This window comes from Cupressus sempervirens, chromosome 5 (genome assembly GCF_028749045.1).
Source record: "Cupressus sempervirens isolate cs-2001-9-10 chromosome 5, ASM2874904v1, whole genome shotgun sequence".
NCBI classification, from domain to species: domain Eukaryota; kingdom Viridiplantae; phylum Streptophyta; class Pinopsida; order Cupressales; family Cupressaceae; genus Cupressus; species Cupressus sempervirens.
The window spans coordinates 165,811,504-165,837,420 of NC_143122.1; the positions used below are offsets into that span (position 1 = coordinate 165,811,504).

At 34.2% G+C, this 25,917-nt stretch overlaps 1 protein-coding gene across 3 annotated transcripts in view; it reads left to right on the plus strand.

The window, feature by feature from the left end:
* Positions 1-14,621, plus strand: part of LOC149554951 (protein FMP32, mitochondrial-like) — a 72,909-nt gene extending 58,288 nt beyond the window's left edge. For 2 of the 3 annotated variants that reach the window (XM_089828967.1, XM_089828968.1), the window contains exons 5-8: positions 2,079-2,135; positions 13,791-13,857; positions 13,978-14,041; positions 14,185-14,621. In XM_089828967.1, coding sequence (XP_089685093.1) covers positions 2,079-2,135; positions 13,791-13,857; positions 13,978-14,041; positions 14,185-14,240 — 244 coding nt within the window. In that variant the 3' untranslated portion in view covers positions 14,241-14,621. Of the gene's footprint in view, positions 1-2,078; positions 2,136-13,790; positions 13,858-13,963; positions 14,042-14,184 lie in introns of all 3 variants that reach the window. The other variant, XM_089828969.1, reaches the window with a different exon arrangement.
* The last annotated feature ends 11,296 nt before the right edge of the window (positions 14,622-25,917 follow it).

The window sequence follows — 25,917 nt, forward strand, 5'->3', positions numbered from 1 at the left end:
AAACAAAAATAAGTAAATTTTAGAACATTTAAAAATTAAAACGATTGAACTAGCCTCCCACTCAAGTCAGTAGAGTAGGCACCTTGTAGCCCTTTCCCGCCATAATAATTCCAGTCATAAAACTCAGCCAATAGGGACTTGCTGCAAAATTGAACGAGATGTTGCTAAAAATCTAAAATTGACACATTAACTGTCATTTTGCTAGTGCACATCATTGTTCCACCCCTGTAACCTCCAGTAATGGCTATGCTTCAGGAGTGTTTCTGTGCACAAAAAAACTATCTATAGAAGATGTGTGTAGCGGTGGTCTATTAGATTCAGTGGAAGTGGAAACCAAGGGGATGGTAGATTTGTGGATCTGCGGGCTATGATGAGAGTCCACTATGCCCTCAAGCGCTTCTTCTTCATCAAGGTTGGCTGGGATACCTAGTCACAACTCACATTATTTCATTATGAAATGATCATTGTTTTAGTAAAATCTAGATTCTAAACTAATTATGGCGATTGTAAAATAATAAATGATTCTTAAAAAAGAGATAGTGTGAGCTACTTGTGATTTGGAACTGACGGCCCTCACGGCCAATTTTGCCCTTTTGCAACTTTTTCTCTTCTTGGACAGCATGCAAGGCATACATCTCTCTCTTTATTTCATCTATGGTGAATTGACAAACCCTTGTGTCATGCCTTATTATCCTTTCAAGGTGGTATTTGAAACAAGATATGCCTCCACTAATTACTTTTTCACATTTTATGCATATAACTGTATTATAGCCGGGTCCTTCAAAAGCATATCCCCATGCATTGTCTCTAGCCCCTCTAGGGTGCATTCCTACATATCTTGATGGACATGCATCTACTGGGGCATTGATAGATCTTGCAGCTGACCCAGTTGTAGAGGCAATTCTATTTGCCTTTTTTACGAAGAATCAACCTACACACTTCACATACAAAATGAGAGTACAAATTTAGAAATTTAATAAAGAAATCTAGAAACAAACTAAGTTAGTTTAAAACTTTAGATAAGTTTAAACAGTTGAAAGAAAAAACAAAAAATGTGTTAGGTTATGAAATTTTTAAGAAAAATCATCTTTGAGAAAAAATTCATTACCTTCCAAAGTAAGTTAGAGTAGAATGGAAATGGTATGATAGTGTTTGTATAAACTTGGATGCATTTAATACAAGAAAAATTGATTTGAAAACAAAAGGGAAAGAATTTTGAAAACCTACTTGTGAATCCGAATTTCCTTGAAAAATATCTTTGAATCTGCTCCAAATACACAACAAATCAATCCAGAAGGCTGCAAATGATGGCCTTTCTCAACCCAAACCTTTCTACCCTTTCCAAAACTCAACTTGTGTTATAAAAATTTATTTTGGCCCTTTTTTGGGCCGTTAGACCTTATCAGGTTGCGTGCGTGAGAGAACAGCTATTTATCACCGATATTTTGGCAATATCTCTCCAATAATTCATCACTTGCTTGGCAATGAGTTCCAGTTCCTAGGCAGCGATAACTTGTTGCAGTTTCTCACCATCCTCAACTTCTCGCGAGAATTGTATTCTCTGTGATATTTTGGCGATAATGTGTCTATGGTAGAGAGTGTGATATTTTGTCACAAAGTGCCCAGCATACAATGACATCCATTTCAGCTGTGTATATTTTAGAAGCGGACAATTTAAGTGCTTTATTTGAGGAAACATAGCTGGACAAACCAGTAAATCTATTGATCATAATTCACCGTAGAAGGGCAGATCTAAAGAAAAAGTTACAAATTGTTTAAAGCTTTGGTTCTCTGTTCTGGGGTGTGTGCTATCCATGGGTCCCTTAGGCTTCTTCGGCCTCGTGGATGTTGTTACATTCATTCATTCCTTTTCTGGATGTTTAGTGTGTTTTAATTAATAAGTTATTCAAGGAGGCCAACCACTGTTTAATGCTTGAATTAAAATTGCTTTCATTGTGAAGCTTTAGCATGAGTATGTTTACAATTGTACTGTCGACATTGTGTTTTCTGTATCCCGTTTGTCTCCTGGCAATGATATGAAACTCTTATGAAAACTTTTGTTCTGTGTAAATTTGCAGATATGAAGTTGACAAGGTGACTGCTGGGCAGCGGTTAGATTTGAATCTGGAAAAGGGGTAAGGTACATGCTAGTCTCTCTGTTCTATAACTCCACATGTCTTGTCAAAAGATTGTTTTGGTCACGATTTATTTGTCATGCTGATGGTTCCCTTCACTTATTGTACCAACATGCTATCCCTTTTCTCTTTTTTCTTTAAATAACCAGTTCTGTACGTGCATTACTCAAGAAAATTCAGTTGAATATTTGAGATGACCGAGATGATCGATACCCATTAAGAGTCACCTCTTCAATACCCATGATCAGTCTAGTTATTAAAGTAATGAACATAATTCCACTTCAATTCAGACTTAGTAAAAGATTTAATGAATCTCCCCTCACAGAAATAATTATTATGGGTCCAATCAAACTCAATACATTCAGCAATTTATTTAAGGGATATTGTGCTGCATAATTACAAACTTCCACAAATGAAATGAACTTGGTGAATTCCTTACTCGGATTGTGGCCTTGGAAACCTGACTGCAGCCTTGAAACACAAATCGCAGGCCTGTATAATTGATTGGCAACTCTATTAATTAACGCCAGGTAGTGCTGGGCGGAAATGAGTTCAGCTCCCTAGTCCAAACGCCAATGCTAGGAATAGATTGCAGGTGGTAGATAAATAATCTCTATGCCTCTAGATGGCCACGTGGGCTGGAAGTTAGCTATGGTGATTCTGAAATAATGCCCAATGCTGCTATAGGATTAATGGCAGCTTGAAACAAACTCACGTGTGCTCCTGATATGAAACGCAGGTATGCTGGAAACTCACAACTCCTTCACAAATCAGTCAACCTCTAATCTCTCCTTATCCACAATAATAATACTAGGAGAGGAGAGCAAATTGTTTTACAGCAGTAACAATTTGCAATAACACTTCATTGGAACTCAGTCTCAACCCTTATACTTCAGCAAGGGCTTTGATAATTCAGAACCTCAGAAAAGCCACAAAGGCAACAAAAGAAAATATATAATCAAGCGTGTCTTTCCCAATGAAGTAAGCTCCCATATATAAGCTTTCGTTGGCAGAAGTTTTCATAAAACTCCACTTAAGAAAACGTGGAACTTTACCAAAAGAATTTAATACTAGAAACTTTCCAACTTGTTTTTTAGAAATATCTCCAAAAGTGATTATTATAATAATATAAACATTATTATAATAATGCAACTCAATGAATAATAAATAAATAAGAGCTCATGTAATTATTAGCCTAATCAACTACAGGTGACGACCAACTACCAAGCCACCCCCTACATTGCCCAGAATAGCAACTACTAAAAATAGTAAATCCATAATTGAGACCCCCAAAATGCCCTGTCAGCTCACGAGGGTCGCTATGATGAGCTAACTCTATCAACCGCACAGATTGGCCAAAAACGGGGACATTACAAATCTACACTCTGCAACAGAGACACTTCAATCATTAATTTTCAGAGGTTCAAGCAAGGAGAAAAAAGTCTTAGCACAAGCAGATATACACATCACAATAGTCAAACCCGACTCTTCATTCAAGATCTCTGTTCCACAAATCTCATGGCGGAAGATATTTATGGAAGAATATAAGAAATATCAGAAGATTGTCACATTATCTATAGCAAGATATTGGCTCCCAAAAATAGTATCCACAATGGACAATGACATTTCAAAATATGACTTGAGCAGCCACAAAATTCACATCCATAAAATCAATGTGACTAAAAGTCTTCAGAAATCGATTATCATATTGCTTATGAATCGATCACATTCAACAAAACATATGAAACAAGACCTTTTATGTAATTGGCAATATAAACTCTTCAACTTGAATACCGTGACATTTAAACTTCATCATATTCAGTGTAACAAATGAATTTTCATAACCAATTTTAAACTCCTAATAATCTGAAATAAGTAACTGATTCCATTTAACATGACAATGGCTTCTACCAACTGATTATGACTGAAAAGAAACTTCTTTCCAATCTAATTGTCTTTCAAGTTCAGCTGATTTCATGAGAAACAAAAAAAAATATATATGTATTGCTAACAATTTAACTATTTCCAACTGATAACATATTCAACTGAAAATAAAGTAATGACTAATTATATCAACTGAAATGCTTATTCAACATAAAAGTAAATGTTTACTCTATCTAGAAATTAAAATGTCTAACTGTTCTTCTAAGGGTTAAAAGTAAAAGATACATACAGTAATAAAGAAAGAATCCCTTTAACTCGTTGTCCAAGCCTTGGCATTGGTGAGAGGAGAAGCATTGACATAGGCTTAACCTCCTAACTGCGGGCCATTACTTATCCCCACACATCCTAAATTAATAGAACGACCCTCCTTACCTCGGGATCAGGCTTGGGATGTTCATAAGTCCAGCCATTTGAGTAATCAAGTGGTTTGAGTGTCCCAACAATTATTCTCCAAAATAACTAAAGCATCTGGACAAACAACAAAGATCACATATTCGTCACATCTGCCTATTTCTACCCTGGCCAAGGATTTCAGTTGGGTTCGTAAACCCGATCTCCACCACTCGACTTGACAACATATTTCATAACTGGAACATGCATGAGCTATTATTGTTTTTGTCTATTATTTATTTATTTTGATTCCATTCTTGTTTGTGCAAACTCTCTACACCTCCTCACCTTTTCAGGCTACCATGCTGGTTATTCGTAGGTGCTCGCGAGTTTATATCCACTATATTTGCTTTACACCTTTTCACCTATAATGGCATCATTGCTAGGTGAATTCCTTGGTGTCTGATATTATTTTCATCTCTGTATGGGTATAATTGAATGAACTAAATTTAGAGCAGAATTAATTATTCATGGTTTTCATTGCATTTCCATCCTTTATATACATGGTTGATACACGATTATGAATAAAGAACATCATTGATATAAAAGACAGACTCTATGAACTAGAAATCTATTTAAAGTCTACCCCGATTCAATCTGTAATAAATTGGCATCAGTGTTTGGCTTTCATGCAAAACATGATACACGATTGGCATAGCAATATGAAACCACATGGTTCGGCGATATCAGCAGTTGGTTTTTATGATAAACATGACTCACGATTGGCATAAGAAAATAATAACATGGTTCGGTGGTGTTAGCATTTGGTTTTTATGATAATCAAAACTTCCGACTGGCATAGCATTTATGAAACAATGTGTGGACAGAATCTAAACAAAGTTTGCATCTACGTGACCCACAGTCGGCTCCTTGCTTGCCGCGGCTAGAAAGATGAACTCCTCCCTTGCTCTAAACCCGCGAGTAAGGAAAGCCGTGGAGTGAATTGGAAAACAAAAAACAAAAGAATGAAGTAGGTGTTACACATAGATTCTCTTCCTTTTGGGTAAATGTATGCAGAGAGAAAGAAAGCCACCAAATGCAAAGAGGAAAATAGACTATGGTAAGATACGATCATGAGACTCTATTTTAAAAAGAAATAGCTTGGCTCTTCGGCTACCATCAGTTACAAGAAGCCATTCGAATGCCATTCAAATTGAATAAAGAGGAGGGAAAGAAAAATAAGAAGTTAAAGTGTTTTTATTATTATTTTATTATTATTATGCATCCTTATTTACGTTCATGTGTATGTATTGATAAAGTGGCATCATTAGATTATAATTTATTGGTGTCACCTTATTTTTATATACATATGTATGTATTTGAGAGTGTATAATAATGATTAAATAATAAATTCATTAATAATTCTTCAAAGGTATGAATTGTGTTTAATTTATATTATTTTAAGTTTTTTATTATTATATTGTTTCTCTAATAGCTCATGCGGTTCCACAATGCAATATGTTGTCAAATCCTAGTATCCTTATTAGGGTAGTCTTAGGTCAAACTTGTCGATTCTGATGATTGGACCATTCGACCATCCCCTTCCGATGATCCTGTTTAGCAATGCTTCCCCTTCCTTCAGTCTTCTTCTTGCAATCACTCAAACAAGCGTTCTCGCCAATACATTAATTCAAAGATATATTAATTGTTAATTCAAAACCATTGCCGATCATCTAGTGACCGTTATAGATTTCATCAACATCTATAATAACTAACTTATTTCACATGATCATGAAAATAACTCATTATCAGTTGATACAACTTATATAATTTAACTAACTCACTTCACATGATTAGGAAGGAAATAAATTGATACAATGTCTATAATTAACTAACTCACTTCACATGATCAGGAAAGAAATAAATTGATGCAACATCTATAATTAACTAACTCACTTCACATGAAAAATAATTCGTTAAACCAACGGCTATGATCAATTTAAAAACTTAGGGCAAAAATTTGGGATGTAACATTCAGAAAGAACCTTATTCCCAAATAAGGCATATATAAAATACAGTTTTGCAAATATCTTTATTACTGCAAATTTGTCTTCAATGACAACTTCATGAATTTAGCCCAATTGTGAATCCTGGTTGAATCCACCCTTAGAGAGAGTTAGGCTTCCATCCAACCCTTTATCAATCTATAAGGTTTCCATCCTTTGAGATCGGCTCATATAAAGCATCATGTGAATTTATCATATCCAAAAGCATGCCTTGCTATAGCTCAAAACGTCTCCTTATAAAGACCTCCATATATATCTAGAAGATCGGCCACATGTAATATTTAGCAAGGTCTCATTTAATATTTGTCACAATCACAGAACTTATTTAATAAAATGATTGTTTTAATATTTCATTATTTTCATTTTATTTTTTTGTTTAATCAAATTATAGGTCATTCTTTTGAATTACCAGTAATTTTTGGACAACTTAATCACTTAATTTAATTAAGTCACTTTATAAAAAAATTGGGAACATTACATTCCGGATGAATGTACAAAATTACAAGTCAACCTTCCACTAGCACAACATGACGTGGATCTAGAAGATAATATATCATTTCATAGTGCATGTTATGATTTCTACTCTTCTAGCTATTTAGTATTAAGGAAGGGATATATGGTCATTCATTTTCCTTCCATAATTCATTTGAAAGGTCATGTTATGATTCAAAGTTGTTTAAATATTGAATCGGAATATGCCTTTGGCTCTTTGGTGCAGGAGCACCTAGGCCAACTAGTGATCAGTATCAACCAATTTTTTTTATTGTATTCTCCTTGCGTGTGCCCAATATTAAGCTCTGGAAAATGGTATGGACATCCATCAAAGTACGGCAATTATTGAACTTGGTCAGATGTAGTTGCCACTGCCCTGTGAAAAGCATTTCTACAAAATGTGGAAGCATAGACAAGGCATGCACAGGACACCTTCAAAGAACCATTGGTTGCAGTTATTGCAGGATATGCATAAAATGAATTTGTTGAGAGGCTTTTGAAGATTTCAAGCAAATAAATTGGCAGGTGCAAAGCCAAATTCCATAATCTCCGCCAATATCTTCCTAGCTTGTGCCAAATGGGAACTTTAAAAACAAAGTTTGGACTTCCATCAAAGTACAGTAGATAAAGAAATTTTATTGAATGTTGTAATGTCCAAAAAATGTCAAACCGCATTTTAACGGTTGGCAAAATGCCTTCAAAAGAATTTGTCTCAAAATGATTGCAGGATATGCATGCAATATTGGCAGGAAAAACGAAAGCCAAAACCCCACAATCTTGAGATGCTTGGCTGTTACTTCATAATGCTATGAGATTAGCAAAGGAGGTGGTTCCAGAAACAAACTAAATGCCATGGAAAAAGATAAGGCGAGGGAGTTGAGAGCTACTTTGCCCAAGAGCAAGGAATGGAGTGTTGCATAAAGATTTGAAGGAGCAGCAAGCACAAGAGGTTGAGAGGGGAGTCTTGAAGGCTATGCAAGAGGAAGGGGACATCCGTAGAGTATATAGGGGAAGGAAGAGGTCCACGTGGAGATGGCTGGGAGGCTGTGTAGGAATGGCAGCACAGTAAAAGAGGAAGCGGAGTATGTGTGAGGCTGAGTTCATGAGGGGCTGCTGGCTGTGTGAAGAGAGGAGCGGTCTCAGAATGCAAGGCAGGGAAGAGATTTGTCTGTAGTTTTGAATGTAAATAATGAATACATCATTTATTTTTATTTTTACCATTCATAATGTTTGGTTGTGAGAATGGTGAGTTTGAGAGGTCATAAATGTGAAAAATTATGGTGCAGATTTGATGAGAAGAGAATGTTTAACAAATTGTTTTTTTTCTTGCCATATATGTTTGATTTGAAAGCAGAGAGTCTTTGCATTATTTTTTTTGTATTAGTAAGTTAAGAAGTTGTAGGCGAGAGGCTCTCTTTCATCAAATAGTATCAAAGCTGGTGGTTTGGAGTGCGTGGACAGATTATATAGATCGCCAACCATTAGGTAGCCTGCATGTGAAGGTGAGAAGCAGTCGTGGAGCATTCAAAAGGTTTGTTGGAAGTGTGCGAATTCCTGAGCAATTGAGAGCTTGAAGCCACAAGGAAAAGTGAAGGTGAGTAAAAGATTGCAGTGTTTGAGAAGAGGTCGAGTTTAAAAAAGAGGAAGATGAAGTAGGTCATAAGGAGGTTCGTGAAGATTCCGTTCTTGAAACAATATTGGGAAGAGAGTTATGGGAGGTGGAGAATCCTAATAAATAGCGATAATTTCAGCCGGAAGGGGAAAGAAGTAAGAGAAGCTCACACCCTTCCTTTCCTTAGTCCATCTTGGAGGATAACTGTCCTTCTCAATTGAGCCCAAGAACATGGAAGGCCAGTCTTCCATTCCACGACTTGGCCGGTCTTCCATTCCATCTTGGGATTGTGTACTTGATAAGATCATGAAGGTGGGTCTTCCTTCGCCTCTTGTGAACTCACAAGGATGGCTTTCCTTCCTATTTGCAACTTGTTTCTCTAAATTCAGAAGGACCTATAATACCAATCTTCCATTGCACGCTTGTATTTAAAAGAGCATTTAGATTAGTCACAAAGATCAATAATTTCTACAAGTATCTTTATGGCATGAAGACATATGCATAGATTTACAATTCTACTGACTTATCAGCTTTGTCTCTTAATTAGTTTTCTGCTAATATTAATTCCAGTTCTGATATCAATTTTGGTTCTGCTTATTTTTCTTGATCATTGAATGACCCCTCTCAAAGTAAACTGCCTTCTTTTTATATTTCCAATTGATGGGGGTCATACTCTTTATCACTTGAAATGACGTATCCTTCCAAAGAGAATCACTGCCCTGATTTAGTTTGTTACGTTTCATTAACATTATCCCAAACATTGCCTACCCCACTTAGCATCAGATGATTACTCATTAATTCCATTCTGAAGAGGTCTGATTGGATTATATGTTGAAGTGCCCCGTGATGGTAATTGCTGATTTTAATCAACCAATGTATGCTTAAACTTAAAGCCTTAAAGTCTTACTTGTTAAGCTACACACCTCTTGGAGAATTGGTGTCCATTGTCTACCTACTCTTTGGTGTTTTTTTCTGCAATAAATTTTGCTAAGGCTGGGATCTGAGTCTACATGGTGGGGGCATGACACAAAGACTGTGCTACCTCAATGGCAAATAAGCAAATGTAAGTGCATTTCTTTACTACCACCATATAGTTTACTTATCTCAGCTCTCTATTTTAAGTTTTGTGCCAAATTTTCACATATTTTACATCTTTGTCTTGGGTATGGAGGAGGTGGGCATTAACTCTGCCAATGCTGCCTTGAAAGTAATTTTTACAACAACGGCAGTTTGACAATCTAGCCCCATCAAATGTCTCAAGCTTTAGTTGTAACTTAGTTGCAAATTATTTTAAAGTGGACTTATGATCAAAGGGACCCTTATCATATTTTTCTAATATTTTGGAAGGAAAATTAACATTTTCACTCTCAATGGAACTAGTGGCTACACTGCTTTCTGCTTTTGTACTTCTGTCAGGTGCCGGATTCAATTTCAGCTTCTTTAACCTCAACCTCGCTGATGCTGTGAGAATTCATACTCATTGAAATACTGCACAAAATGATTTAAAATTTGTAAGTTTATATTTTAAAAACTAAAATTCAAACCATGCACAATGCAAAAGGAGATTTTTCTGTTTCTTTTTATTAGTTGACATTGCACAAAGAATAGTTGCAGAGGATACACAAATAGGGATCTTTTTTGTTCTTAACCTTTGTCAAACAAGGATTTGACTTTTTCTTTTCGTACTTTAGGTTACACAGTACAAAAATAGAGGACACATAAAAGTTGAAGCCCTAACTTGGCAAAATGAAAAAACTGATCTAAATAACAAATGCTGCTGTTCTATGTTTTTTTTTTGAACTGGCCGTTATTCACTTTTAAAACTAAAATAATATATTCTAATTAAAGTTTGCGACAATGTAAATATAAATTCCTAAATTAATTACTAAATTTTCAACTAAAATTAGTAATTACTAATCAGTTACTGAAATGAGCAATTAAAAAAGCACTCATGAAGGAAGTCTACCTGTGTGCTGGAATAATACTTTGAATCCTTTGATTCAAGGGTGGATTGTTGTCACTTGCCTCTTGCTCTTCTTCTCGCTCTTCCTCAATCCAAAATGCCTTCACTTGCAATCTTTCTCACTCTTAGAGCTTGTTGTTACAACCTTTCAACTTTGTTGTTGAAACTTTGGAGTCAGGTGGGATGAGGCCTAGATGCCTATTTGTAGGCTTCTTTGTGGTTATTTAGGGTTTGGGTGGGGTCCGTAGGCCATGAGTGTTAGGGCTTGTTGCATACAGTTCAAGAAGACTTTTTGATTTCATTTTTCAAATTAACTTGTGTAGGACAAGTATTGAGATCCAATACTTGGCAAGCTGTAATTGCTGGGGAAAGCAATGGACCTGTTTACACCTCGGAATAAAGTTTGAATAATGAATTGGTTTTTGAAGGTTGGGACTAGGAATCCTCCCATTGATTCTTCAAGAAGATGAAATTTGTTGATTCATCTCTGTAATGAATAGTGCTACACCACTGATCCTCATATTGATTAAGAGCTCATAAAGATTGTGGAGTTTCTCTGAAGAAACGTTAGGACCCGCCACAGATCTCATAGTACAATGGACACCAAAAGTGCCCATCTGTTTGTGGATTATTGGTGCAAAGTGTGCGAGTATATCAATTGCTGGAAATATAACACTTCTCTCCGGCAGAGGTGATGAGAGCACAACTGCAAATTGGCCCAAGGGGAATTTCAAATGATCAAATCAAATGAGAACATAATGTGCTTTGAGAAGAATAGTGCTACCATCTTCAATTTGAAGGTAATGCTCAAAATAGTTATGCATTTTATCAACAATCATTGTACTGGTTCTGTTCAAGTTGATTTTACATGAGCTTTAAAGTTTAAAGATCTCATCTCTTATGCCACCTTGGATATCTCTTTTTGACATATGAGGAGAGTTAAAGACACATGCACAGCTTTCCAAACATAGCTTTATGGATTATTGGAGTCTTGGACAGATATCTATTGTGTGCAATTGTTGTGTGTCATACATGTTAGTCTATGAAACGTCTATGTAACCTGAAATATAAAGAAGATGAATGCTAAACTCAGTCAATAATTGGATGTGGAATTGACCATATTACCCACCAAGTTTTGGGAAGATGGAATTAAGAACAATATTAACTCAGTCCTAACTAACATTGTGAAATCTAGGATCCCAAACCTTACATTTAGTAGAAAATTGTTTAACTAGATTTCAGAAGATGTACAATTTCTCATTTGCATCATGAAAATTGGAACCAAAAGCATTATCTTTTAACTGTACTAAGTGCAAAATAACTCTTTTACAAGTTCTCTTTTGCAGCAGGAAGCACATCAAGGTATGTGTACGAGGAAGCCAAATTACCCAGACTTTGTGAGTAAGGTTTGTTCAGTGTGTCTATAGTTGTATTGAAAACCATGTTCTTTCGTTTAGTCAAGTTTAGAAGTAGACCGTGAACATTACAAAATGAGCTCGGAATATCAGGATGTTGGTGTAGGTCTGCAACAGTATGTGACCCATAAACAATAAAATAGTGATGATATATCATAATCATAGATTAAAACCTTCATCTATTTTCCTGGATTTTTTTTCTTTAATTCATCTACGAAGAGACCAATAAGAGTAAGTGAAAGAAGACAACTCTGGTTAATACAAATGCTGCTGTTGATATCACTTGTAAAATCAGCAGGAATGTCAACCTGGCCAATGCCTCTCTCATGAAGTGTCAATACAAGAACAATTGAATACTCCATAGTTTTTAATTTTTTAACTCACAAAGCTTCTAAATTTGAAGATAAGAAAAGACTATATCCAATTTTGTAAAAGAAAGGTTGCATGATAGAAAAAATTTTTGATGGAGCCAAGAGAAGGGATTTGATGAGGAGCAAGGATTTAGTATATGTTAGTGAGTACAAAAAATAACTCTCAACCCAGAAGGACTTCCAGTGAAGCCAATAGAAGGAAGATTGGGAGGAATGGTTCAGTTAAATCATAGCCAGGTGCAGAACAAAAGCCGGCATCTTTGACAGTAATTTGAGAGGGCCAAAAAAAGGAGATGCAAATAATATTCTTAATATCCTGTTGGGTTAACTTTATTATCATATTATGAGAATTGTAAATGCTTTTGATCTTGCAAGCTATATTAACTTTGCCCTATTTTGAAACTTTGATGACACCAGCTTTATGAAAATTAATTTGGTGTAGTTTTGTCGAAATATTGATCAGTAAGAATTGAATGTGCAGATACTATATGTGAATGAGCCCCTAATAAAGAAGTGCTGAAATACTGGTGAACTGGTCACTTTTGAATAAAATGGTACAATTTGATGGCATTTACGTGCTAATGTTAGATTTCTCCGAGAAAAATAGTTGAGACATTTAACACATTCCAGCTTTTTCAACCTGTTGGATCTCCTACTTATCAATAGAAGCTATATTAAGCTTTATATCATTCTGTTTGTCCTTTAAATGAGCTATTGGCATTTCGAAAGGACATCAAATAAAATGACATTGCCGGAACCAAGCAATATTTTAATTGAACATAAACTGTATGGAAATAGATGTCAGTACTTCTGATTGAGATAACACAGATTACCTTTTTCAGCTTTTGATTTATACTAAATTGTCAGATATGATGATATTTATGAAACCCTAATTTGGGGAAGTGGTAATGAAGAACCATATATTTCTTGCAACATTCAATCTGTTTTGAGAGAATGACACTCTTATCTGCAGATCAAGTTCAGGGATCAATTCTTTAATCTATTAAGCAGAGAAAACTGGTTGAAGCATCTACTTTTATGATTATCTTATGTAACAGAATATTTAACATTACTATGAAATATGAGTAGTGTTACAACTTGAACAGTCATGTTGCATATCTTGAATGGTACTGTTGACAGAGGTATAAGCTTGAACGGTACTGTTGAGTAGTGTTACAACTTGAACGGTACTGTTGACAGAGGTATAAGCTTTTGACATGCGCTGGTTTGGTATACATGAAATACTTCGATTTATGCAATTAAGTTATTCTCAGTTTCTTGATTGTTAATGACTCGATCCTTAATGAAGGGGTTCTTTTCTATTTATGTTTAGCACAACTCATGTTTCTGCTCCAAGATTTTGAATTTGATAGATTATAGATTAGTAACTTATTGATGAAGCAATAAACTATTTAACTATTCTTGTGGAAAATTTATACTAACACATTGCTTCTGTTTTCAGTCACATACGAGAAGAGCTATCCAAGCAGAATTTAGAAACTTCAGATCTTACAAATAAGCTTAACAGGGTAAGCCTGTATTGCCAAATGCCATGTATTCAGGATTACGAGTAAACTATTACATGGATCAGATTTTCCCGGGTTAATGAGTCTCTCTAACATGCCTTTTCTCAAGTTACTGATGAACAGGAGATTCATGCTTTGAAGACGCAACTAGAAGCTGGCAAGTATGAAGTGATCAAATACTGTATAGGTCAGTCTGAGTTTCTTGGTCTGGACACATTGTGCTTTAATATTACTGTCAATAAAGGGAAACAAGAAATATAAAAAGTTGCACAGATCAAGTATTTCAATTCTCCTTTGATGAACTAAATATTTGTTTGGTTGTCAATACAGGAACTGTTGTTTCCGTAACTGCTGTTGGCCTTGGTTTATTGCGTATACTGAAGTAATTAAAAACAGTGAAGAAGTTTATGAGAACAAATCTGATTTCAATTGTAAGAGCCTAGGAGTTAGGATTGTGTGAATTGGAATCAATTCATTGGCATGAGATGTTCAATATTCAAAATTGTGCTTGTTGATATATTCCATTCCTTATGGTTGCACTAGAAATTTTGAAATAATGGAGGGTTCCCACATGAGGCTGGGTCTGCTAAAGTTTATCAGAAATGAGAGCACTATACCTTTAATTACATGCAAAAAGTTACTGAGTTTGGTGCTGTTATCTATATGGAGTTGATTTTTTGGTACCAATATATTCAGGAGCCACAACTTTTTCTTCTTCATTGTACATCAATAAAATATTAACATAAATGTTCGACTCTTTCTTCCAACTTGTTCTTCATTTGCTTTACCTCGTTCCAATGATTTAGTGTTTATTTCACTTGGTTTTTGATCTACCAATAATTTGAGGGCTGAGAATTTACTTAGATCTTAAAAAACATACTCTTTTGTCATATGTTACATTATATTTTGTTTATCTTGATCAACAAGTGAACTGTAACTGACCAAATTGAGCAAATGCTTCATTCAAATCTGTCTCTGACCTTGGAAAAAGGAACAGAATAGCCTAGTTTTGTAGCGAATGACTAATGGTTTTATCTATTACCAAAAAAGTGTTTATACCTTACCATTCTCAGTTTCTATAACACATAGTTCAGTGACATTAAGCTGCATTATGTGGCGTAGGTGGGCTTCAACTAAATAATAGCATGCAAAGAAAAAATGGTAAGGTCAATTTCTCAGAAATAATTACCTGATTTTCTCAACGACAGATAACCAGTGTAACTATATTATTATTCCATCTTTGACTGTTGAGAAAGGAAACATAATAGCCTATCCTAGTGTTAGATGGCTAATGGTTTATCTATTACCAAGTATTTATGCCTTACCATTCTCAGTTTCTGTTACACATAGTTCTATGTCATTGAACCACATTATGTGGCTTTGGCGGGCTTAAACTGAATAATATCATACACATAATCTAATTAGTTTCTCAACTAAGAATCTATTACAACTCAATGATGCTACCACAGAGAGATACTAGTATCTATGCTCATATATCTCTGTTAATGTAAAATAACCTTTTTTATCAAACTGATAAGTAATAATCTTTCTGATTTTCAGTTCTTTAAGTGGACACATTGCTACAAGAAACTTACCATAAACTCTACTCGTTGAAAAAAGATGAAAAGATAACAAATTTGATGCCATGGTTAGGTCATTTACGTATGCAATATTTATTAATGAGAGCAAGACCTAATATTCCAATGTGAACCATGCTGCCTTAAATTCTTTGTATAAAAATAAAAAAGATGATTGTCTGATTGTGCTTAGTTCACTTCTAATTTCTAAAGTAAAAGGTTGTACAATAGTTTGGTGAATCTCAACTATGCTAAGCAATTTCTTGTTAATGTAATAATCATCGGGGGTTCCTCCCATTTCTCATTATTTAGCTTATTTTAAGTTTCTTTAAGGGAGTTTGTTTCTACAGTTTATGTAACATCCAGATTTTCCAGGTCTAAATTAACATCTAACATATGCATAGAATATGGTTATAACTTCGATTTCATGGTTAGAATATGGTTACATCATTCATGTGAATGTGAAGAAGATTTACTGTTTAAGTCAGTTAAACAATTTTTTTAAAACTAAATACTTGAAATACCTTTTAATTAAATTACTTCAAAAATTGAAATCACATACGTTGGAAAAAAATTGAGACTGAAAATCATCTAAGTATGCTTCTACAACCACCCGAGTTGGTCCACAAATATACTATAACAATTTTTCAAATCGATTGCTATCTCAAAAATCATTTGATGAATACCACTAAATACCAATATAACTCAAATTAGGGCATCACATATCATCTTACCAATTAGGGCATCAATTACCATCGGTTTATTTAGGGCTTTTGGTACTGCTTTACCACTTAGAGCTTCCGCGACCACGGATTCAATTTAAGGCTTTTGCGACAACGGATTTTATCTAAGGTTTTCACAACGACGAATTTAATTTAGGGCTTCCGCAACCACGGATTCAATTAGGGTTTTCGATACCACGGATTCAGTTAGGGCTTCCAATACCACCATACCAATTAAGGTTCCAGCTGTCACACAATCAATTAGGGCTTCAAATTTCTTTTCCTTCAGATTGCTTATCTGTGACAATTTCTCAAAATTAGATAATTACTTATATTCAATATTCATTTATATGAAGTAAAATGATGATAACAATGAAATACTTCAATTTAATCTTACCTTCTCATAAACAAAAATGATAATACCTGTTTTCGATAAACAATTGATTTCATGTCTTATCTCTGTTTGACGCATATCTGACATTTTGAGAGAGGTGAAACATTGCTAGGGGCTTTACCACCCAACCTTGGACCACAATATATATTCCCACATGATCTCTAATGAGAAAGGCTCTCCCTACCCGGAATTGACAGGGAACATCTTACCATTCACTGGGCATCATGATATATAACACGCCATACGACTAGGCAGCAGGAGATCATCATAATAGGAATATGCATGAGCTATTATTAATTCATATTAAATGATATATATTAAAATGTCATAACCGATATTACTGGTTCTTATTGTTGATGAATCTTTCCTCACGCCCCCTCAACCTCATCAAGCCTCCAAGCCTGTGATTTCCATGTACTTGTTTGATATTAATAAATTCACTCTTGCAGGGTATGAATGTTTGTAATACATTCTAAACTAAATTAGTTAATCATAGTTTTTCATTGCATATCCATATCTTTTATACATGTTTAATACTCCCTTATGAATAAAGAAACATTTATGGTTTAAGGCAGTTTCCAAGAACTAGAATTCTTTTACTGACCACCTTGATTTAGTTTGCAATTATATTAATGAAAAAGAGACACATTGAACATTCTTGATTCAACAGTTGCATTAGAAAGAAAACAATACTGGCCATTCTAAATTTGGCAACATTCTTACTTGTCTCCTATGCTTATATCTTCAACCAATTTTCAATATCTATATCCTTGAGAACAAATTCTCAATACACACAGATACAACAGATGAACTCATATTATATCCAACTTGCAAACTAGAAAAGAACAACTCATTGCACTCACTAACCATAACGGATCTTTAGATTAGTGTCTCCTCGGTACCTGAACCGTTACGTCTTATACCTATTCATAAAATTAAGACTCTACCTTCTCAGAATTTCCTTGGTATTCAGATTTGATCATTATTACTATTTGTTTGTTTGAGAACAGAGCTTTTCATGACAAAATCTACAGATTTAAGACATAAGTGGTTTGATAAAGGTATAGTTTGTACTCAAAAGTATTTTTGAATTAAGTGATGGCAATCGATATTATCAGACAATGAATAAGATGAGAACATAAAGTTTTATTACTTCCATAATCGACTTCTATCATAAACATCAACTACTTCATTAGCAACCACGTAAACAAGTTCTGTTGGCTTTCTTAAATAATCTGGGCGTAGGGTAACAACAAGACTCAATACTGTGCACGCAACTCTTATATTTTGAATCAACCCAACTCATAAGGGACAAAACGTGAGTGAAAGTTGGAAGATAAAAACAATTCATCACATCCTTACTTGGCTTTGGCAATATAGATGGGTTACTGGATCTTTCTTGGTGGCCTCTTCAGATATCCGTTGGAACCAATGATCAGAATGTGCAAAAATGATTTCGTGGGAGCTCAGAGAATATAATATCATGGCAAGACAGGATGATGTTGCAGGATGGTCGACGGATTTTGCAGGGAGAAAAACGTGATTGTAGAAAGAGTTTGAGACAGAAATCTCAGGATGCCTGAAAGAGGACAAGGCTAGCTCATTTATTAACTCAAACTTGACCCTACGGCTTTCTGCCGTTACAAGACTCAATTCGACTTGCATCCATCCATTGGAAAAGAAAAAAAATGGAAAGGAAGATATACTAAATCAAAGGTGAAAGATGAAAGGTTTTATTTTATTAATATTATTTAATGTTTAAATCAATGACTAAGTGCTAACATTAAAGAATATTAAATTAGAAATAATAGACTAGAAAGTGAAAATAACACAAATATTATTATAATTCGAAAATGATTAAAATCTTATAAGTACTTTTTAAAACATCATTCTATTAATTTATTAACATATAAAGATGCCAAAACATTTTTATATTCAAATGCACATATACAAACTATTATCAAAAATAATACGACGAAAGATAATTTAAAATCTTTTAAGAATACGTTTATATTTTAACTTAATTAATTTATTAACAACTCATGCAGTTCTAGAGATGAGTCTTGTTACAAATCGCTTGGTCCTCTGCTTGTCTGTCCAATGATGGTGATGCCCTGCCTAATTCTTTTCTGACAATGCTTCCACCCCTTCGACAAGCTCCCTGCAAGGAATTTCTTTGTAATTAAATTATAAATTATAAATAATCATATTAGTTAACCTTTCATCTTAATTCCACGAATTCGCGATTAACGAATAACTATCATGTCATCTTCACTTGAAATCATAACGACTAACTATCTTACCATTTCACCAAATTATATCAAATTAAACTGCCAACTGACTTCATGTGAACCTCAACATCTATATTTCAAGTTAGGTAAAAAATTGGGATGTAACAGTTTAATTGTCCTCTATACATTATGCCTCTACATGTAATTTCTGTGTATTAATAGTGGAGAATAGTATTTTGGTCTCTTGGTGTTCAATTATAATTTCTGGGCCCTAATAGTAACATCAGAGCAGTTTTGATTAAAAATGGAAGGTTTCTGTTGAGGTAGCAAGTATTCTTATTGAAATCAAAGGTTGATTGGATGTAAAAATCCCTAAAATCTCCAAACAGTATATAGAATTTGCAATGTCACTATTCCACAGATGCTAGTCTAAATTTTTGGCCACGATTAGTGTAACTTCTTGGAATCTATCTCCAAAATTGGGACATACTAGGTTTATCTATTCAATGGTATGACAAAAGTTAATGATGGAAACTTGCGCTATTAAATAAATTGTCTATTTTCATGTGGACAATATTTATTTGATTAAAATCAGAGGATGATTAACCATGCTTGGACAAAAGAATCTAATTGCATGGTATTTCATAGTGTCATGTTATGTATGTGGGTGTTATTGGGGAAAAAGTGTGTGATTGTGTGAGGTTTAAGGCTTAAATGTTTTTATTAGTGAAACCTAGGGATGTGCACTTGGACCAAAACCTAGGAGTCCCTGGTGCGGGGGTGTCCTCGGGATAGTACTTGTAGTACCCAAGTACCCTCACCGCCACCCAATTGTCTCTGCATTGCGGTCTCGCTCACCACCACACTATTTGGGTGCTTGGGTGCTTTAGGGGTGTTTCATCCACTCTGTTAAGAGCAACAAATTTTGGTGTTTGGATACATACTTCTAATTAGAGGTCTTATGTTTTGGTGTTTTCACCAACTCTAGCCTCTGGAGTTTTGGTGTTTGGATACATGCTAACTTGAGGTCTTATGTTCTAAGAGAGAATAGAAGCTAGTTGTTGTACATAGTGTATTGCATATCATAGATTGCAAGACACACATGTACAAAGGGAGCCCAACAACACAATGGGATGTAGAGTTAGATTATCCATCTATGAGGAAAATATCTATGTAGGGTTGGAACTTGAGCATGAGGGGTCTAGTAGTTTCAGTAATGGGGACTTTGGCTTGGGGATTTGATTATTCTCTTGATATGCATCTCCCTTATGAGGATACCTTGGTGATGAGCTATGATATTATAGTAGAAGAAATTGATATGGTTGTTCCTTCACTTAAGGCCACTTTACCTTTTTTTCATCTCAATGAGTTTCCCTCTAACAATGTGTACTGTCTCAAAAGTTAGCACCCATTAATTTGGAAGCTCTAGAGACTTCCTAGGCCTCATTTAATGATTTTGTAGAACATGGATTCATTTATGCTTGAATTGTTTCTTTTTTTTTTTTTTTCCAGTTTTTACTCATTTTCAAAATTTATTTTTCCACCCGTGAGATCCTGAAGTGCATCTTGATGTAGAAAATTCCCTTGTGTAAGGCACAAGTCCATCCCTTACCCCAAGAAGGGGGAGAGGTTGTCACGTATCCAAGGAGATTTTCCTAGGATCCTAGACTTATTTTAAGGTTTTCATTCTTTTCCCACTTAAGTGTGGTCAACCCCATTTGAATTAGATTATGAAATTGGTATAAAAGGGGTGGCTTATTCACTTCATTTGATCATTGACAAGTTCTAAGAAGCAATTTAGACTTTCATGAGAAAGCATACATTAAAGTCATCATTTGCAAACAAGCTTTCAATTTGCATTCAAGAAGTCCAAGACAAGAAATCAAGGATTCATTGAGGCCCACATTCAAGGCATTTCCTTCTCATGATCTAGCTTCTTTCTTTGTAGGAGATAGTGGAGTTGGTCATCAAGGAAGGAGATTAAATCTATCAACATAGCACAACCATTCAAGCATTCACCCTTTAAGCATTTAAGATCAAACTTATATCCATGGATCTATGATTTGGCACTTGTAGATCTATTGGATTTGTGGAGACATCCTACAATATACATTATACAGATATCTTCATACAAAAAATTATACTTTTTTTGGATAGTGGATTCGAGTCCATCCATTGAGATTTGGAAAGTAAGGTGAATATTTACATTTATCTTACTTTTACATGCTTTCTCATTTCAAGGTTAATTCCTAAATTGGGAATTGACCAAGGCCAACCCTTCCTCCCCAACAATTTACATTTTTAGAGCAAATTCACAGATTTTTGAAGCAACAAATTCATATTGCAGATCTAGTGTTTCTAATTTATGCTAGAATTTTAGATTTGCATATTTTTAGCACAAAAGAGTTCAAGGAGGACTTTGGCCCTACTAGGTCATCCCTTACATGGAGCTTCCAAATTCTCGAGGTTTGCAAATCATCTCTTGGTTCTAGAGCCTGCTCTGTTCCTATTTTTGTTTAAATGCAACAACTAGTTGAAGATCTAAAGTGGCATCCTATACTAGCCCTCAAAATGAGTTTTGATTCTTCAATTTTCATTTCATAGTACATACTTTGATGTATCATGTTTGATCTTTTCAAGTGCCTAGTTATCACATGTGCTCTTACATTACTTGCATTTTATTTCATCAATCTACTTGCATCAGATAAATTCATTAAAATCATAATCAAATCAAATCCATACATAACATTAAAGGGAAACAACAACCAATAGAAAAAGATTGTTTGAGTGTGCACATTTGAAAGGACTTGGATTTAGCATTGGAACCCCTTTAAATCCATTTTTAGTTGTGCTAATCTAATTTGGGCCTTTTGGAAGGATATGGTTGAAGGTCCATCTTTCTCTTTCCTATCATTACTTCTACCAATTCCACTATTAATAGCCTAATTCAAACCATCTCTTCTTTGCAACAACAAATTACTTCTTTGACTCAATCCAAATTCAACATTCCCACATATGACATTTCTAATCCGTTCTCCTTTGATATTATCTAAGTTGTTATTTGTTAACATGTTGAGATCCCTCGTCTTGAAACTTATAATGGTAAGGGTGATACTGTGACTCATGCAAAAACCTTTCAAACCTTGTGTAGAGATTTTTCTCACAGCTATATGTTCATAACTAAGTTGTTCAATGGGACCTTTCAAGACAAAGCTTTGCAATGGTATTGTTTCTTACCTCCTTATTTCATTGATTCCTTTCAAAAAGTCTATACCTTCATTCAACAATTTTTAAACAATATTGGTCCTCGAGCTTTTTTGACTGACTTCAAGCATTGCAAATAAGGAGTTAAAGAAAAAGTTAGTGACTTTATTGGTAGATTTAAACATTTGCATGCTCATATTTCTTATCTTGTGCCTGATGTTGATATACAATGCATATTTATTTCTAATTTGCAAAAAGACATCAGAGGTAAGACTATCCTTATGAAGTTTACTTTTTTTTCATAATTATGTACAATGCTTCAACATTATCAACTACAAGTGACTCATTTTTAGAGAAACACTCCAATAGTTCCTATTACCATTGATAAGAGTGACATCACACCTCATCCTAATAAGTTTCATAAGCCTGATAATTACATCAAGATCAACAAATTATTGAACATAGTAGACGACCAAGTGGTGGTATCATCTAAAAATGACTCACTTGTCCTATATTTTTAGCCATAATTTCACTTATACTCCATTATCTGAATCTTTGCATATTTTGATGAAAAAGTTAATATATGCTAATGCTAACATTATTAAGTTCCTCCTTTCAAACCAATTGAACCAAAAAAACTCTTTCTAGAACCTTTAATTACATTTTTTTTTGCCAATACTATTGTCAACTTTGTCACGAGTCATGACACTAAGAAGATGTATTCTTTAAAGAATGCAATTCAATGCCTCATTGATTCTAATTCTATATTTATTGAGAATGATATTAATCCTGAAAACAAATCTATTGCTAATGTAAATATTGTCATGTTAAAGATGTTTATTAGAATGAACAAAACTATTAATATATTAATTTCAAAGGAATAGTGATATGTATCTTGGAATATGTCACAAAGTTAAGAAGAAAATCGAGAGGGAATATTTGAAGTCAATAAAGACACAAAGTAATCAAGACTAAATGGACATCACGTGTATAAGCAACAATCACAATCTCAAAAGACTGGACCAAAATGTAAATCTTGATGGTATGTGGTTTGTTGGGTTGTTTGCCCTCTTGTGGGGAACTTGGGTGTGTCCCTCTAGTTTGTTAGGTGGTTTTCCATAGTAGTTTTAAGATCCTCATTGTTATATCTTTCTTGTCCCTTTGTACAAGGTTTTGGGTCCTTTCAAAACTTTTTTTTAATTAATCAAAACAATCACAAATATGAAGTATGAAATAAGTATATTAATATAGATATATGAAGTAAAGTATATACTTCATCTATAATCCAAGTCAATAATATATAGTTTGGATCAACTACAATGGAAGAAATGTACAGATTAAGTAACATCTAAAGGTATCTTCAGATATACATATAAAATAAGACATTAACGCTGCAATGTTGAGACTTTCCAAGTCCCACGTCTTTCACAAAGATGAAGTAAAGAGATGAAACTATGTTATTCCTGAACTCGATAAAGTTTGAACAACTACCTCCTCGTGCATCATAACAACAATGTGTACAATGACAAATAATATGGCCATCAATCTGCCTCATTGGGGGCCATGGAATAATACCTATCAAAGTGAAGAGTATATGGTAGTAAATAATATATGTTAGTTGATTTATAAATGAAGGTTGCATATTATTAACATCATTAAGAGTTCAATTAGAGGAAGCATAAAGACAACGATTTGATTACAATTCAATGTAATCGATACAAGAATAACAAGAGCTCTGGAGAGCTTTAGTCTCGCCTTATGGAAGAAAAGATAGAATCCAAAGATTGTAAATTGAATCATATTTCAAATTTAATAACAAAACATATATTGAAATTGGACAATAGATTGTATCATTGCAAGAAACATTTTTTGCTATATTATTGAATGCTACAACAATATATAAATTTGGCACAGATATCACCCAGAGTAGAAAATTGACTTAGAAATTATTGAACTAGAAAGTTAAGATCAAGAGGTGTCATATGGAAGGAAGGAAGTTGTTCCACATCTTGTGTAGAAGATGACTATAACTTTTTAAATAATTTAAATAATTTTTATCATTTATCTAATTTGCAGTGAGAGAGGATCCAAATCAGACCCTCTATTATCCATCTAGACTTCAATTATAAGGAAAGCATGCCATGTTTCTAAGTTTCTAAACTATGTATAGTCTAATGTATACACTCCATTACAAATGCAGATAAGCATATTAGCAACATGGTGCACCATCATTGGGGGTTTCAGACCATCATTATATGGTTCGAAAAGTTTCTAAGGACGGGGGTGTGGCTGATTGCTCACCTTGATCATTCTATGGTAGTTGCTATTGCTGTTGTCTTGGATGCTCCTGATGTTGTCTCTAAGGCGGCTATGGTTCAGAATGTTAAGGTTGCCCCTTCTATTGCTAATGTCTCTATTTAGAACATTGATGCTGACACTAGTTCAACTGTCTTATCTCCTATTGCTATGGGTATTGATGCCCATGTTTCTCCTGGGAGGGTTTTGGGGGTTAGTTGTGGTGCTAACCCATTCCCTTCTATGGATACTGTTGCTGTCTACCCCTTAGTGGGTTCTCTGGATTGGCAGATGGCCGTCGAAAAGGTGGAGGATGGATGGACATTAGTTAAAGGAAAAAAAGTCAAATCTTCCAAACCTTCGATGTCTTTATGCTCTCATAAGATTGGGCCAAAATGATCTTGTTGGTCCTTTGTTGTGTTTAGCTAGGTTGATTTTAGCCCTCTTGATGGAAATTATGGTGAGTTCCTCTAGTTTGTTGGGTGGTGTTTCACAGTTGTTTTACATCTTTCATTGCTATATCTTTTTTTTCTCTTTATACAAGGTTTTGGGTCCTTTCAAAACCTATTTTTACCTAATCAAAACATAGTGTACAAAAGAATATCCTCTTTCCATGACATAAAAATATTATCACTACCTTCCTAGACATTTGTTTGTATTGTCACATACCATTCTGCAAGATTTTGATTTTAAACTTTCCACATATTAACTGTAATTGTCTCATTAATTGAATGACATTATGTACAATAGTGCTAGGCTTTTGGGAATCACATGTAGTGTCTTTTGTAAGAAATATTCAAGAGAAGAGATGAAAACGTGAAATGAATATTACTTTATGTTATATAGGGAGTTTTGGGCAAAGAGTTCATGGCTACAAAATTTAGATATATTTTCCATATTCACTTTTGTATTACTAGACTTGGGTGAGGTGAAGAACACAATAAGAAATGTGGTTAGTACTTGATAAAAAGCTATGTGCATAATAGTGATATAGAGTATTGTGTGGCTCAACACTCTGTTAAGAAAGCTCATGTGAATCCAGAATTGGTAGTAATCAGGGGTCCGTTTGTTTTGCGGAATTAGCAAAACTAGGTTTTGATTCATATCCTAAATTTTTCAGAATCAAGTTTTATTTTTCGAAATTGGGTTTTGGAAAACTCGTTCGTCCCTTTTGTTTCACATGGAAGATGAGTGGGAAGACACATCTTTTGTGTTTGGTTCGTGAAATTGGAATTGGAATTAGACACAAACATTTTTTAAATTTTTTAAATTTTTAAATTTATGAAATTTACAATTTTTAATATTTTAAAGAAGATTTAAATTAGAATCATCTACATAAATTTTGAAATTATATCAGATATACTTCGAGTAACATAACAAAATAGATTTATCATAATTTTTAGAATAAAATTAACAAATTAATTGATCTACAAATTTTTAAAAATAAATCACAATATTTTAAATTTATTAATATTATCACATTAAAAATTCAATTATTTAATAAATTTACACTTATTAAATTTAGATATGCGTTTAAGATCACAGTAGAATCACCATGAAATGGTATGATTGTTTTAGATGTACGGCCTAAATTATATTTTATGCAAAATATAGTGCAAAGATCATTCACCACCATAACA